Source organism: Gymnoscopelus microlampas (genome assembly GCF_963454915.1).
Source record: "Gymnoscopelus microlampas genome assembly, chromosome: 22".
Lineage (NCBI taxonomy): Eukaryota > Metazoa > Chordata > Actinopteri > Myctophiformes > Myctophidae > Gymnoscopelus > Gymnoscopelus microlampas.
The window spans coordinates 31459112-31476393 of record NC_139959.1 but is presented as its reverse complement, the minus strand read 5'-3'; the positions used below and the strand labels follow the sequence as shown (position 1 = coordinate 31476393).

The following is a 17282-nucleotide window of genomic DNA, read 5'->3' as shown; positions in this document are numbered from 1 at the left end:
TAGTGACACAATGGTGTCACTACCGAAACGAAGAAAAAAAATTGTTACCCCAAAAACCTGTTAGGAGTACGTTTCAGGCAATCTAAAGTTGATTGGTAGTGACTTTTTCTTTGGTCCCTAACATTCATCGAGCTCTGGACTTAGTAATTTTTTTTCCGTTTCGGTAGTGACACTACCGAAACGGAAAAAAAAAAGTTCCCCCAAAAACCTGTTAGGAGTACGTTTCAGGCAATTTAAAGTTGATTGGTAGTGACTTTTTTTGTGGTCCCTAACAATAATATATATATATATATATATATATATATATATATATATATACACACATACATGTGTTTTGCTTTTAAGCAGTCAATCTGAAAAACAATGAGTTTTCCCACACTTATTAAATTCTTATGCGGAAAATCGAAGATCTACAAGCCTGAAAAAAATTGTAGGCTATAACGGCGACCCCCGGGACGGCACTGCAGATATATAAATAGATGGATTCCATGTAATCTCAACATTGCATGCATGGCGCATTTAATAGAATTGTAGATTAGTAGGCGATATCGCCGATATTCACTTAAACTCCTCATGTTTAAGCCTAACAGAATTATATATTTATGGACTATATATTTATGGACTTGTATATAAATTGTATATATTTTTGGACGACTTGTGCATTTAATTTGTCGGCCACGCTTTCTTGCTTATTATACATTTTACTTCCTCGTATGATTCCGGGGAGACATCAAATTTCTCTTTTGGGTCTTGATTCCCAAGACTCAAGGTCTTGAGTCGAACGAATTACTCCCGCAGAGACATCAAATTTCTCTTTTGGGCCTTAAGTCTTGGGACTCATGGCCCAAAAGAGAAATTTGATGTCTCCACGGGAGTAATTCGTTCGACTCAAGACTCTTTTGGGTCTTGAGTCTTGGGACTAAGACTCAAATCCTGGAAATCAAATCCTGGAAGTGGCAAATCAGCATGTGTCTGTCTCCCTGGGGTCTAGTGCTGTAATAAGGATAGACTCCTGTGTTCTTGGCTGTTGCTGACAATAAGCCCACTTGCATGAGCCAAATGCCTTTAATTAATTTGGTGGAATGACCCATCACGTTCATGTAATGTCAATGTACAAAGGTCAGTGTGTTGGTTAGCTCTGTTGGAAGAGCTCTTGACTTCAGACCACAAGGTCATGGGATCAAATCCCAGCATAGGATCCTTGGCATCTGAGCAATCTGGCTCCTACGGGGCTACTATCTTTTTTCGCCTTTATCATAAAGGTTGCTGGACAATATATAGAGGATGAAATGCATAATTTATTAAATAATATAAAGGTAATATCAAATACATTGTAGAAAATGAGAGACATGACACTTTATTCATGGGGTACCAGGAGTGCCAGGGGTGGGGGTCTGGGCCATCACCTGTACTCACCTGGCATAAAAGGGGCTCTGAGAGCAGCTTGAGCCTTGAGCTCATGGAACGCCACTGTTCCATGAGCTACTGCTGTTCAGCCACAGAGAAGAACGCCGCTCTGGTTTTGGGCTCCATTATTGGTCAAGTTCAAGGATTCTGCTATCGACTTTCATGGTCTTTTATAGGAATACATGAAGCCTGGCTTTACCATCCTGGCTCGACACAGCCTGGTTTTACAAGGTCTAGCTCGCCCTCAGTAAAGTTGAAATATTCATTTTAGAACTCTTAACTCTCAAGAATTCATCGTTAGCTTTTACAAAAGGAATATTATTTTTTTACCCGTGTCACCTGGCCGCTCAGGCACCAACAACCCATCAAGCATTAGAAGACGACTTCTATACATTAAACATGTGATGGTGTAGTAGTGGACTAATGCTCAAACTCAGCACTGCAGGTTTCCATGTTCAAGTCCCAGACCTACTGTAGTTGAATGTGAAATTGCGGTGAATTTGTTAAAATAAACAAACTTCAAAAGTACTCAGTCTTTCAGTAGAGTTCAGCATAAACCTGCAGAAGTCTCACAGCTTATTGCAATATTGCATGCTTAGTAAGGTCACTGCAGTTTTTACTGCAGGGCAGGCTCTACTACAGGAACTGTTTGGAGGAAACAAATATGAGGAATAGTCTGGTTTCTAGTTGGTAGATGACACCCTAACTTAACGCTGTGATTTCGGAGATAGCAGATAGTCATGAAATACATGAGACTGCACCAGTTCAAAGAGACCAGACTCACATGCTGTGTTTAAACACTTATGTCTGTATTCACAACATTTACAGTACATGGAATTGTGTCCTTCAAATGCCACTCCACAGCAAACACTATGTTGCTGTGTATGTACAGGAATATATCTCCACAGAGGGTTCTGTGTGTACGTTTAAACTATACAGTTCTTTTGTTAAAATCTTTTACAAAACACAGGCACATACTGTAGCAGCCGTTTAAAAACACACTGAACCAAAGGAAAGACAAGCAATCAAAGTGATCAGCCGTCACCATGCACTGTTGTTCAGAGCAGATCAAAACCCATTCCATTCTGAAAGGTTAAACCCGTCAAACACTCCGGTTCAGAGATCATTTATAAACTTGACATCCCTTTACAAAGTGTTTTAATACAGATAAGCACAAAGACAATTTTCCTTTATCTTCTGAACCAAGTGTTATTTATTCAAAGCATCGCTCCATTACCGTTGCTAAATAACCCATGTACATAAATACCATAGATACTGACAGTCATAGCTCATGTTTATTAGAATCTGGACCAGGGTTGTTTACTCTTAAGCCCTGGTACACAGGGACCACTGGTACTGCTGGTATTCTGTACTACCAAGTGTTTACATTAACGACTAGTGCTTGGTTAGTCTTAGAAACCAGCAGTACCAGGTGTCATGAAGGCACATAAACAAACTCTTTTACACACCACTCAGGTTCTGAGTAAGGGATTCCATCAGGAAAATACTTGAATTAAACATTCTAGTAGTTCATTGTGAATCTACAGTACAAGTGTTAGGTTCCATTAATTAAAGAACTGGACTTCAGAGTTTGGCCTTGGTCGTGAAGAAGCTCATGATAGCTTGCATGCACTCGTCTGACAACCACCTCTCCACCAGACGCTCCACCTCTGCATCGTTCACAGCATGGAGACGCTCCTTCTCCACCCCACGAATCAACTGTTTAGAGAGAGCCAGAGACTGATGGACACATGAGAGAGAGGGGGGGTAGAGAGATAGAGGAAGATAAGAGGGAGAGAGAGGAATAGAGAGGGGTAGAGTAAGACAGAGGGAGTCAGAAAGATACATTTTCAGCTGCACATCAACATAAAAGAGTACAACAGAAGAGTTTTGAGTGCAGTTCTTCCATCTCATGACATCTCCATCCATTTGTAGCCATTTCTGAGTTTAGAGTGGATTTTCTCCATCGATCCATATAAAGAATTCATCGTCAGCTTTTACACAGCCGTATGTTTCATTCACTCACTCATTAGCTTCCCGGTCCATTTGTAGCCGTTTGAGTTTTAAGTGGACTTTTTGTCCATCATACTGTAACAAAGAAAGAATTCTCCATTTTCATCCACTTGCTAGCTTTGGATGAAAGCTTTTAGAAAGTCAAATGTTTTCGTTTTTAGACTGGATTTTGTCCGTCACTCCATCCATTGGTCGTTTGTGTCATTCAATCACTCAATATCATCCCAGGCTAAATGATGCTCTAACTCAACTAATGGTTCATGAAACACATCATACTGTAAGTTCTTGTGCCATTGTCAGAGAGGTGCTCAAAAATAACAAAATCCTTTCATTTATATTAACGTGGAAACAGTTTCACCATGTCAGCCTCAGCCTGGCTACACTGCACTACTCACAAAGACTCTTCCCTGCCAGGGAACTGTGCACAGAACACACACTGGTATACCCAAGTCCTTTTTTTCTCAAATTCAAACCTGTGCAATATAAAGGACTGGCACAAAAATTATCCTATCAAACATCAAATGCATAAATACAGTATGAAGCAGGCCCTAATAAGTCACCATGATGGAAATACAGCATGTCCATTGTTGTGCCCTATAGGACCTATAGTACACAACAATGGACATAAAATGTACATTGTTGTGTCCTACTGCAGGCAACTTCTCGCCAGTTCTCGCGTGGATAATTCAATAAAATACTGAGCGACTTAATATTCAGATTTTTTTTTAATAACGAGAAGTCCAATGTTAATGTAGTGGAGTAAAAGTAGAATGTTCTTATCTTAAAAGTATTGAAGAATCATGATGAATATATAACTATAAAAAAAATATCCGTTAGTATTCTAACAAAGTACTTGTGCTTCGGTACTTTTAAACCACTGGAAATAAAGTACCCTGTGCATTCAGGCAGTTGACAAGCTGAGATGGCTCAGAAGAATTTTCATTTCAAAACATTGTTGTCGCAGAATGACAGTTATGCTGCAAAATGCTTCATAGCATAAATGAATTCATATTATAATACAATGTATGTAGAGTTATAATGCACTATGATCTTTGGCAAAAGAAAAGGTTTGCGAGTGTACCTTAATTATGAAATATTAACTTGACTTTTAAGTAATGCTTTATAAGAGTATTGGTACAGATGTGCCACTTCAAAACTTCACATGTCCTGCCATCGCCAAGACAGTACATTTTCAGGGGATTCCCAGGGCAATAAGAGGGACAAAGAAGGGCATTTAAAATGCTGAATTATTTTGATGATCACTGCTTTTATGATGCTAATTAATTTGAGCAACTGGTCAAATCACCTTTCGCCTCATAATGAGTCTGACACCTTATTCAACACACATTCTTTTGTTCTCATGTATATGGATGTCTGTTGAAGGGAAAAACGGGGGTGTGTAGTGACAACTTCCTTTCAGGGGCAAAACAGTGCATTTTAAGGGCAGAAAAGGGAGGGAAAAAAAGCATTTTCAGGCCACTTTCAGGCCACTTTCAGGGAAAGAACAGTAACGTGTGAAGTTTTGAAGTGGCACATCTGTATGAAGCATTATGAGTACTTGAGTACTATAATTGTGTTATAAGGCTAAGCAAATTATAATGCAATATAAGTATGTTATAAAACGTGCTTCATATCAGATGAGTTATTAGATTAATACAAAGTATACTTGTAGTGTGTGTGTGTGTGTGTGTGTGTGTGTGTGTGTGTGTGTGTGTGTGTGTGTGTGTGTGTGTGTGTGTGTGTGTGTTATACATACATTGCGTGGTAGTTTGGCGTAGGCCTGCAGTCTGGTCCACACCTCTGTCTGGAAGGAACTCTCTGGAAACACCTCAGTAACCAAACCTTGTTCACAGGCCTGCACTGCTGTTAACTTCTTATTAAACAATAACATCTCACTGGCCTAGAGAGAGAGAGAGAGAGAGAGAGAGAGAGAGAAACAGAACATCTGATGAAAATCCTGCATCACTGCACACTGCAGTAAATGTTTTGCTATAAACCCTTTGGTTTGCATGGAGACTCTTTAAATGCAGGGAGAAGAAGGTGATTTTTCCAACTCCTTGCACTGTCAGACACACTGGGTGATGTCTTAATAAATGGGTCATCATATTGTAAGCATTGCTGCTACCATAATCAAGCAGTTCTCAACCTGTGGGTCTGGAGCCCCAGGGGGGTCCCCAGATGACAGTAAAGTGACAATTTAAGGACTTTTAATAGCCTACCTAATACCTAGAAAACGATAAGAAATGAAAAAAGACCATTACTGCATCAAAAGTAAGCAACAAACTATACTATAAAAACTGGTCAAACAATATACGGTAAGAAAGAGGCAAATGTAATGCCTACAATTCCAAGTGCTTCTCAGGGTGGAGGGTCCCCAGTTCAAATATGATTATTTTGGGGGGGTCGGAAGCAAATGACACATCTGAAAACCTCATTAATATAACATTGAATACATCAAGTTGTAACTTGTTTTAGTTGACAAAGGTGGTGAAAGTCAACAATGTCACATTCACGCTGGCTTCAGTGTGAGATATATATATGTGTGTGTGTGTGTGTGTGTGTGTGTGTACGTGTGTGTACGTGTGTACGTGTGTACGTGTGTACGTGTGTGTGTGTGTGTGTGTGTGTGTGTGTGTGTGTGTGTGTGTACAGTACCTTAGCGACGCCCATCATCTTAGGGAAGGTGTAGGAAGAACAACCTTCAGGACTCTGACCCAACTGACTGAACGGAGTGTGAAATGTAGCCTAGAGAGAGACAGAAAGAGAGAGAGACATAAAGAGAGAGAGAAAGAGAGAGAGAGACAAAGAGAGAGATAAACATATGTCACAACAGTAAGGAGTTAGTAAGGAGTTATTAAGGCAAAGTGTTTATGTTTCTGTCCCTGATTATAATTTATTTTTATTTGTTTTCAATATTGGGAGTGCCACGTATTGTACAAAGTGTCAGTAGTGCAACCAGGCACGTCTAATCTGCACTGATCTACATGTCAGCATTTTAGGAGAGCGCCTTGTTTTTTCAGCTGAAAAAAAAACAAAAAAAACAAGAAACTCAAGTCACAAAAACACATGGCCTAACTCATGATACAAAAAACTAAACTGTATGAACTTTCATCTTTGTGTTTTGTCATGGCTAGTGTGGAATGCATGGTGTTTGTGTAATCATTATCCAAGTGTCAACTGTATGTATGTATGTTATATGTTTTCTCATTGTTTTACTGCTGCAAAAAGCTTTACCTTATCCTCTCAGTGTAGTGTGTGTGTGTGTGTGTGTGTGTGTGTGTGTGTGTGTGTGTGTGTGTGTGTGTGTGTGTACCCTCTCAGTAGCGTAGACGATGTCAAACAGACCCAGTACAGTGACAGACACTCCTACAGCAGGTCCATTCACCACAGCTATCAATGGCTTAGGAAAGTCTATGTAGGCCTTCACATACCCCCTACACACACACACACACACACACACACACACACACACACACACACACACACACACACACACACACACACACACACACACACACACACACACACGCACACGCACACGCACACGCACACGCACATCTAAATGCCACAGACTGTTTAAGACCCATAAAAGATACATTTTTTTGGGTCATCAACAGAAATTTGTATTTACTTAAGTTAATCAATAAACCAAAGCTACAGTGCAATCCATAACGTTTTTAGACACCTAAGCATTATTTTGATCAATCTGTATGGTGGCAGTATATAACTATATAATAATATAACGAACACAACTGCACTCTTCAACTGAGACATTTTAACTTCCTGTGGCCTGGCAGGACACCTACTGGTTGACACGAGGTATTACATTGATACAACTCAAATGGAAACGATCAAACGGATCAACCTAACCTGAGCAGCTCTCCTCCGTCTTTAGCCATCTGTTCCATTCCTCCTTCGGGGATCTTAGTGAAGTTGGTCAAGTCATTTCCACTGCAGTAGAAGTCTCCGGCACCTACAGTTTGTGTGTGTGTGTGGGTGTGACAAATGCTCTTTAGGAGTTGGAAGGTTCACTGGTGTTATTGCTGTCAGTTTGAAATCGTCTACAACAGTGTTTCCCAAACAATGGGTCACAGACCCATTTTTATGGGTAATGAGTACATTTCCTACAATTCTTTTTAGTTTTTATTTCAAATTATTTTCAAGTCAAACATTTTTCCAAAGACCCACCCACTCTTTACTCTTTACACCTATGATCATGTAATAATGCAACAATATATTTAGCCAGCATTCCTCTGTCATGGTCATTCTAAGGGAATTCAAATCACTCCGGGTTGAGTATGTGTCATGTAAGAGAGAGTGTGTGTGTGTGTGTGTGTACTGTACCAGTGAAGACCGTGATAACAGATTCATCTTTCGCTGCCTGCTCCAGAGCTCTGATGATCTCATGGTACATCTGGGGATGAGGAGAGCAATGTGAGTTTGATTTGATGTAATTGCTAGCAACCGTCATACATTATCTACGATGACAAAAACACAGTCAGAGACATTGTGGACCTCATACACAAAATCAAAAACATATGTAAATAATAAAGAGAATACGAGGAAGAACATATTTACAGTTAATACAAGTGTGCGCACATTTTTTTAGGAGGGCGATTTCATTACAGCCATTTTCTTTTTGTCATTTTTAACCCTAAAGCCCAATCTACAAGCGTACATATTTTCGATACATGACACCAGCACACAGCTAAGTATGAATCAGGCATAACTCCAACTCCAACCCCTTACCTCTAAATGTCAAACCTCAGCCTAACACAACCCAACCCTGAATATTTCAATTTCTAATTCTAATTGTAAGCCTAACTCCCCAAATCTGTTTTTTTAAAACCATTTCTCTTGTGGGGAGCAGGAAAATGGTCCTCACAATTATTTCCCAAAAAATTAATAATACTTGTGGGGACATTTGGTCCTCACAAGTATTGTAATACAAGTATACACACACCTCTGTTGTGATGGCATTTTTCTTGGCCGGACGGTTGAGTTTGATGGTGGTGATGTCATTCTCGGTGGTGACCATCAGCGTCTCATACACCGCTGCGCTCCCAGCAGGCTGGGCAGCCACTTGGACGGAGCCTCCCTCTGCCGTCACCAGGGAGCCAATCAGGTCGCAGTACTTCTGCCTGGCCTCCTCCTGATAGGCCAAACGGATAGGAGAAATAGATGATGCCTTTGTATTTTATACATTTAAAATGTACATATTTAATTTCATATAATACATTTAATTTCCAATTGAGAAAAAAATAAAGGAATTACAAAATTCATTAGTAGATAATATATCAATTTAAGAAACCACTGTTCCTTCTTTTATTATTGTCGTTTATTGTTGTTTGCAAAAGTATTCCACCCCTTTCACTTTGGCAAACCTCATTTCAATTAAGTACACAAGGACAAGGTACCCTTCAGAAGCACCTTAATTAGTTTTATTAGGTCAATAGTGTACAATCAGAAGAAACAATCTAAATTAGTTGGCTGGTCAATAGTGTACAATCAGAAGGAACAATCAAAGTTTTTTAATAGGAAAGACCTTCAGTTAATGAAAAACTTAAGGGCCCCTACACACTGCCCGACATTTGAAATGGTCGGCAAGTAAACAGATCGTTAAGCATTTCACATTGCACAAGTTTCTCTCATGAAATCGGGCTATATTATATCGTTGTGGTTCTTGCAAGATTGATTGGTCGGCGACAGGGGTTCACTCATTGCAAAATATTTCACCACGATGTGATCCCGACTCAATACATTCATTCGTTTTTATTCCAAACGTCTCACGAAAACATGATAGGCTCCTGTGATATATGCGCGAGACCGAGACAGGACGCCAATGATTGACATTAAATAATTCTCTATTTCTCTGTATGTCTCTCTCTCTCTCTGAAACAAACGTTTCAAAAAGTCAACCACGGTACAATTCAGATCAGAAGCAGTGTTGCCGTGTCCACTTATTATAAGCGAGTTGCTTGTAAAAAAAATTGGTGGTTGTGTTTATTTTTTAACTTATTTCTAAGTGCAGTTGCTTATTTGGCCTTGTTTCCTAATGTTGTTCATTTGTATATAGGTTTAAAGTGCTCATGCGGCCTAGTCGCTTTTGTTGGGCTTGTTTTCATAGACCTGGTTGCTTATTTCTCTCGCAAAATCTGGCAATACTGTTCAGAGACACACGTCTCACACACACACACCACACACCACACAACACACAGCTCTCTCTCTGCAAGCCCTATACTGTACCTCTCAAATAAACAGCCCATCCTCGAGCAGACTCGCTCACTCTCACGTTTTATAATGTTTAACTTAACACAGATTGATGTTTAATACATTAATACAAAAAGCTCCCCAATAGCCAAATCAGGTCAAATATCATACAGTGTGTAGGGGTCTTAAGGCAAAGTCTCAATCATGTGACTGTTACATTCCAGTCTCTGAACTCCTATACCCCAACCCCATTTTTTTTAGGGGTGCTGACTGCTGAGGTGCTTTTAATACAGGACCTGGGGAGCAGTTAGGGTTTAACCCATTAAGACCTGGAACGTATCTGTCATTTTTTTATTTGAGCTAAAAAGCATTCTTTTACACTTTGGCTATTCAAAAATAGCAGATATACAAGGAGCTTGTACATCTGCTATTTTTGAGAAATAGTGAAAATGTGTGCAAATCTTTGAATATATATATTTTTAAAGCGAACATTTTTAACTCAAATCTTTGCTTCTGGGGGTCCCTGGAACAAAATATTTTGAGATGGGGGTCGGCGGCCAAAAACATATAATTCTGGGGGTCCTTGACATGAAAAAGATTGAGCACCACTGATATAGAAACATACGTTTTTCAGAATACTTGGGATTTAGGAGACATGTAGAATCGGCTTCAGGTCTAAATAGTCCATGAGCCAGAGCCCCAAAATTGAGCAATGATTATCAAAAGAGTGGGCAAAACCAAACCTATATTAAATTGTTCATAGGGTCAATACGAGTAAATAAATATATGATAACCTTTCCACAGGAGTAGCTTTTTCATGGTTATCACACATTTTGTTATTTTCCCCATACGTACATGACAGGTGAAAAAATGACAACATTTAAAAAAGAGTTATCATAATGAAACTTCCTGAGTTGATTACTTACATGAAGACAATGATTTATCGTATTACAAGTTTTCTGAAATTGTATATTTAAATATGCAAATTATGCATTAGGAAAATATGCCCGAATTCGCATAACTTTCCAGAATCAACATTGGAACATTGGACAAAGCCAGAGTGAACATTCTTATTTCATTTTGTTAAGATGTTGGAGTCAAAGGTTTTTAACGAGGGAATATTCAATACCTGGCTCAATTTTGGGGCTCTGGCTCATGGACTAAATGCCTAATTTGCATATTTAAATAAACAATTTCAGAAAACTTGTAATACGATAAATCATTGTCTTCATGTAAGTAATCAACTCAGGAAGTTTCATTATGATAACTCTTTTTTAAATTTTGTTATTTTTTCACCTGTCATGTACGTATGGGGAAAACAATTTAATATAGGTTTGGTTTTGCCCACTCTTTCGATAATGAAATCTCGTCTGGCTCATGGACTAAAATGGGTTGCTCATGGACACTGGGTGGACCGGGAGGCGAACCAGCTGTGACATTTGGACTCCCATGCAGCCTCTACCCATTCAGCTATGGCTGCCCCCAAAACCAGTATCCACTTAACCCATTAAGACCGGGAACACACACGCTACTGTGCCATTTTAGATATTTTAGCTTTAACCATTGTTTTATACTTTGGGCTATTCAAAAATAGCAGATATACAAGCTTGTCCGCACAGCACAACATGTTGTGCAAATCTTTGAATACATATATTTGTTTGCTTTGCTTCTGGAGGTCCCTGGAACAAAAGTGAAAGTGGTTAATGGCTACTACATAAATCATAAAAGGACATCACAAGATTAAAGATCATATTCTATTATTATCATTAAACTACATATTTACTACCTGCGATATGGAGCCCAGGGATTTCCATGCGTCCCATTTAACCTTGTTGATGAAGTCCAACATCCCTGGTTTAGGAGTGTTGCAAGGTCCTTGTGTAGCCTGGTGGAGTACAACATGGTAGATGGGTAAACCCATTAAACGCAGACATGCTCACTCTCTCACTCACTGCTCTCTCCACCTTACACACGACCCACCCTCAGCTCACAAATACTTTCTCTACCATTCCACAAGAGCTTTTTCCAGGGAATCTCAATTCACACCAACATTGTTTAAGATGTTGGTCTCATGTAAGCACTGTCATGATGGTCGAGTACCGGCAGAATGGTGCTTTTCATTCACAGTTCACTCTCAAGTGATGGAATAACAATGCAGGCATTCTGACAAGGTATGGTGACATGATATTGACAGTACGAAATATACAGTACCAGCACACGGTCTGTTCCCACAGGACACCAAAATTAAACATACCGGCAGGCAGCAGGCAATTGAAACGAGTGGGAACGGGGTTAATATCACGGCACCCTACCTTGTCAGAAAGGAATAATTATGTTACTGACTCGCATTGTAGTTGGACAGTGGACACTCCATGCAAATATATTTTACACCTTTCTCTTAGTTATTGCTCTTTAGGAAGATTTTTGTTCATTGAACAATGTCACCCTGGGTGTAGGCAGCCTCTCACACACACACACACACACACACACACACACACACACACACACACACACACACACACACACACACACACACACACACACACACACACACACACACACACACACACACACACACACACACACACACACACACACACACACACACACACACACACACACACACATCTCGCTACCCATGCTCTCATGTAAATCTTTTACACAGCAATGTACAGGTATTCCAGTAGAAACACAGCTTTGGACACCTCAAAATCAAATTAAAAACGTACCACACTTCCTCAAAATGCTATTCTGGTGTTAGTCATAATGTATATTCATGGGACCCGGGTATTACGTTTATGGTACTATGTACGCAATTACAAAATCTAAGTATCTCATCATAATTGCATTTTTATGAAATGTGGCAAGTTTCAATGTAATTGTGTAGTGTTTAAAATGGCATCAGACTTCCATAATAATGGAATCAGAAATACATACATATATATTTAAAAACAAAAAACTGTTGTCAGGATGAAAAATGTACCATTATCCTTTGTGTCTTTTTTGTAATAAGAAATACACAACACTATGCAGCAACAATATAGAGAAGGCTCCACTCTCTGCAGCATTTTGAACTGCCTTGTTGTTGACATTTGCTATACCTATAAACTTGCCTTGCCTTCAGTGTTCTAGGGTTATGGTCTCATCCTCTCTCTCTCTCTAAAACTGGAAGAAGCAGAGAGGATGAGGCGTAGACACATACAGCTTGGTTTGCAGTAGTTGCTGGCTGACCGTACCTGTTTGAAGAGGCCGTAGATCTGGAGTTTAGCCTCATTCCCAGGGTCATTCTTCAGGGTACCCATTTGGCTCTTAGCATTGTTGAACTCCTCCACCGTAGCTACAACACAGGTAACACAATTTGTAGTATCACTTATAATGGATCTGTGCAGGTGATGAGTTGTAGCAAATAAAAGGAACACAATAACAAATGCAAATGTATCAACACTGAGCTTTAATACAAAACATTCTACAAACCCATCATAGGAGAGGCACTGGTGTGGAACTTCAGACTGGGAATGACTGATGGATGGACTGACCTGAGAGAGAGGTGGGTGAAAAGATGATAATGTTTTACACATTATATTGTCCCATTATTACAGTGAGAGTTTCTGTCTAGCAGCATTGTGTTATTTATGTTGTGTCCTCTCTGTATATAATATCTGCATCTACATTCCCATACTGACTGTGTGTGTGTGTGTGTGTGTGTGTGTGTGTGTGTGTGTGTGTGTGTGTGTGTGTGTGTGTGTGTGTGTGTGTGTGTGTGTGTGTGTGTGTGTGTGTGTGTGTGTGTGTGTGTGTGTGTGTGTTGTATCCATCTGCAAGTGAGTACAGTGTATTGCTGTATTGTTCATTGTTGTACAATTCTTTTACTCTTTGCTGCTGTAACACCATGAATGGGACTGGAACCGTCTCCCAGTTACCCTGAAGGCAGAGCCCCACATTCTCAGCCTTCAAAGGACAATTAAAACAGTGGTTGAAAGATAAACCAGACATGCAATAGCTTATATTTTTATAGACTAGGCCTACTCTAAATTAATAGATAGATAGATAGATATATAGATAAATAGATTTGAATATAAGCCTATTGTTGATGTACCTTGAGTGAGTTTTGTTGCTAACTTGTATCGTTGTTATATGTCTGGATGGAAAGTAGCTTTGGCTAATTCCGGCATATGTACACTTGCTCAGGTGTATAGGCTATGTATTGTGTAAGTACACAATGTGCACTGTCTCGAACCAAATAAATAAAGTAAAAAAGTAAAAATAGGTTCTGACATAAGACTATCAGCGACAGAAATGACACTACTACTACATCATCTAGTTGTCTACTGTTACTTCTATTACTGCAGTACAGATACTACTACTATTTACCACTGATCTCCATTTCTCTGTCTTGTGTTTTTAAAGAGGGAGAGTGGCCCTACATATAGTTTAATTTGCCTTTTATTGAGATGGTAGGCGGCCGTAGCTTAGAAGTGGCGTCTAGTGATCAGAAGGTCGTCGGTTCACCTCCGGGCCCTGTGGTATACATGTCTATAAAGTGTCCCTCAGCAAGACACACTTAACCCCTAACTGCTCCCCTCTGAGTGCTCACCATGACCATCGTCACCATGATGGCTCACCCAGCGAATACTTTCTAAACCAGGGGTCGTCAACGTTTTTCAGGCCAAGGACCCCTTAGCTGAGAAAGAGATGAAGCAGGGACCCCCCACTACCTTTTGTATAAAATTGTGTTGCAGATCACACTTTTTTCATACATTTCATAGATAGCTTCATAGACTTGTTTGACAGCAGATGTTGGATTCACGTTAACGTGTACTTTCAGACATAACCACTTCAACCGTCAATAATTAGTAAACTTGACCTTTCACTCTGTACTTCGTCTGCTTCCCCCCACCCCCCCCTACACCAAACCTCTTAGACGAAAATAGCAGATCTACAAGCTCACAACGCCTCGAGGCGTTGTGAGCTTGTAGATCTGCTATTTTTTGGCTAAAGTTAACCTCAGAATAGGGATGCTAGGGTTCAAGTGGTTAATGTAAAACGAAATACATCCTATCTAATCACACAAAGATTTGGCGGTCCACCTGTAGTAACTCTGAGGACCCCTAGGGGTCACAGACCCCCTGTTGAAGACCCCTGTCTCTACACATTTTAACAACATAAATCTTGTATGGGGTTCCATGGGGATCTGCAGCAGCCAAATACATATTGATTTGACATGAAAACGTTTGAGAACAACTGGCCTGTGCCACCATTCATTTCTGTGCACTATGGCTTCCATAAAGGAATCTAGAGCAAAGTTCACACACAACGTAACCTCCGCCGTACGACGGTCTCGCTTGCAAAAAAAGAAGAAAAATAACAGATCTATGAGCTAGCTTGTAGATCTGTGATTTTCGGCAAGCGACACCGTCGTACAATAGAGCATAAATTAGGTTTGATCTGTATTGAGTAGCTTAGTGTAGAGATTCCAGTTGTTAGCTTGCATGCTGGGCTATCTAGAATGAACACATAGCCTAACTGTAACTGTCGTTCCAAGTGATCAGATTAGTTCTAGTTACAGAGCTAGTTACGTAGACTAGACCTGCTAACCTGATCACTAACGTTCATATAGTGTAGTTTAGGAGTAGCCCTGAAACATGACTGTCATATCATTGACAGTCATGATTCAGGGTTAGTTTAGGAGTTGTTTTACATTTGACCTACAGTCAGACAACAACAAAGCAGCTCAATGTTTGTTTGTTTGTGTGTTTGTTTGTGTTCTTACCTGGCTAACCTAACAACTCTCCACGCCGCAGACCAGTTGGAAACAACGGCAGCCATTTAAACGTGAAACAATGGTTCAAAGTACAACAACAAAACACCACCAAGATAATAAAGAGTTAACTATTATCTGAGCACAGGTCACACTGCTACTCCATGATGATACAACCTGCGTCAAGTTACTTACTACTAATACACATTTTACTTCCGGTACAGGAGACTTCAAAATAAGACCAGTGGTGACTAATAATAATAATAATAATAATAGTTCATAGTTTATCTTGCAATGAATAATTATGTACAAAAAAAGGATATATGTCTTTTTTGGGGTGACCAATTAATAATAGGGCATAGCTAATAGGGCATTTTGTGGTTCCACTTAAACAAGCCCATTCATTTTCCCCATAGAGATTTCCAAAAATATTTATATAAATTATTTTAAGCCTAGAATCAAGCCATCCAGGCTCGTGGTGAATCATGACCAGAAAATTTGATTCTGTGAAAAAACAAAACAAATGGTATTTATTAAATATAGTTAAATATAATATTTAAAACATGTTTTATGGTCATGATTCACCATGAGCCTGGATGGCTTTATTCTAGGCTTGAAATAATTGATATAAATATTTTTGGAAATCTCTATGGGACAAATGAATGGGCTTTTTTGAGTGGAACCACAAAATGGCCGCCACTGCTAGGGACTGTCATAAATACCATAATACAATTTTGTTGAAAAAGAAGAAAGCAAAAAAAAATATCACACCCTGCGTGTGTGTGAAGAGAGTGGTGCCTTTGATGAGCCCCGTATTGATGTTGTCATAAATGTTTGTTTATTGGACATATACATACATACATACATACGGACGGACACACGGACAAAGTCAGATATAGGAGTGGTTGACACCACTCAAAAAAAGCAAGTGGATGGGCCTCTTCCGGTTAAAGTGTATCTTAGTAAAGTTGAGCTGACGCAACTCAATGTATGAACAGGAAGTTTACGTCGTTAAGTCCCGCCCCCTACGTAGATTTTGAAAGACCTGTCAAATGTTGTTAATCCAGTTCGCGGTTTAATGTTTTACCGTGCAATACATTAATACAAGTAACAATGACACCAATGTAGCAGAAATACATATCCACAGTTTGGTAGGAACGAGTGCTAAAAGTCATCTAAAATAGCAGCGACAGTTTAAGTCACATATTTCGATAAGCCACTAGTTCCGCCGTAACACCGCGTCGCGGCCGGGCTCAGAGTGGCGTTCTGGCAGTGTTGCCAGATTTTGTGAGAGAAATAAGCAACCATAACAAACCTAAAAGAAACGACTTAAAGGACAACTTTAGTTTTTTACAACCAAGGTTTATATTTTAGCTTGTAATTAAAGTAAATAAAAGATGAGTGTTATTTTTTTTTAATTTACTGCTTCTACAGTTTTGGCAATTTTTGCGATATTTTTTACAGTGGGCGGGGGCATTCTGTCCGGTGGCTAAATATGTCTTTTTTACACAATAAAAAAGGTCCTGTGGTCTTTGATGGCCAGATGTGAGTTATTGGGGGCTAGAAGAGCTACTGTAAATAATAATAAAGAAAACGCCGGGTTATTGTGTAAAAAAAGACATATTTAGCCACCGGACAGAATGCCCCCGCCCACTGTAAAAAAGATCGCGAAAATTGCTAAAACTATAGAAAGCAGTAACTTTAAACATTTTAACACTCATATTTTATTTACTTTAATTACGATCTAAAACATAAACCTTGGTTGGAAAAAACTAAAGTTGTCCTTTAAGAGCACTTTAAACTGGCTATTTTAAAATGGTAGATCTACAGCTTGCAGATCTGCTATTTTCAAAAAAAATCTTGAAATAAAATGTGGAATATTTGGAAGATTTTT

The 17282-nt window shown here is 39.4% G+C and overlaps 1 protein-coding gene across 1 annotated transcript; it reads right to left on the bottom strand.

Moving 5' to 3' along the window:
* Positions 1-2195: 2195 nt before the first annotated feature.
* On the bottom strand, positions 2196-15573 carry eci2 (enoyl-CoA delta isomerase 2). Its single transcript, XM_084048343.1, has 11 exons — positions 15401-15573; positions 13105-13166; positions 12867-12967; positions 11417-11515; positions 8384-8572; positions 7765-7834; positions 7291-7393; positions 6734-6854; positions 6076-6165; positions 5177-5320; positions 2196-3147 (listed from the first exon to the last, which is right to left on the bottom strand). The coding sequence occupies exons 1-11, from the start codon at positions 15454-15456 to the stop codon at positions 2992-2994; spliced, it is 1191 nt and encodes a 396-aa protein (XP_083904469.1). The 5' UTR covers positions 15457-15573; the 3' UTR covers positions 2196-2991.
* Positions 15574-17282: the final 1709 nt, after the last annotated feature.

What these genes read in the sequence shown, in the direction of transcription:
- eci2 (XM_084048343.1), bottom strand. Translation starts at nt 15,456, where the DNA reads ATGGCTGCCGTTGTTTCCAACTGGTCTGCGGCGTGGAGAGTTGTTAGG. An exon ending in CCCTGGGCTCCATATCGCAG is followed by an intron (nt 8,573 to 11,416) that starts GTAGTAAATATG and finishes TTGGCCTATCAG; the next exon opens with GAGGAGGCCAGGCAGAAGTA. An exon ending in AAAATGCCATCACAACAGAG is followed by an intron (nt 7,835 to 8,383) that starts GTGTGTGTATAC and finishes CCTCATCCCCAG; the next exon opens with ATGTACCATGAGATCATCAG.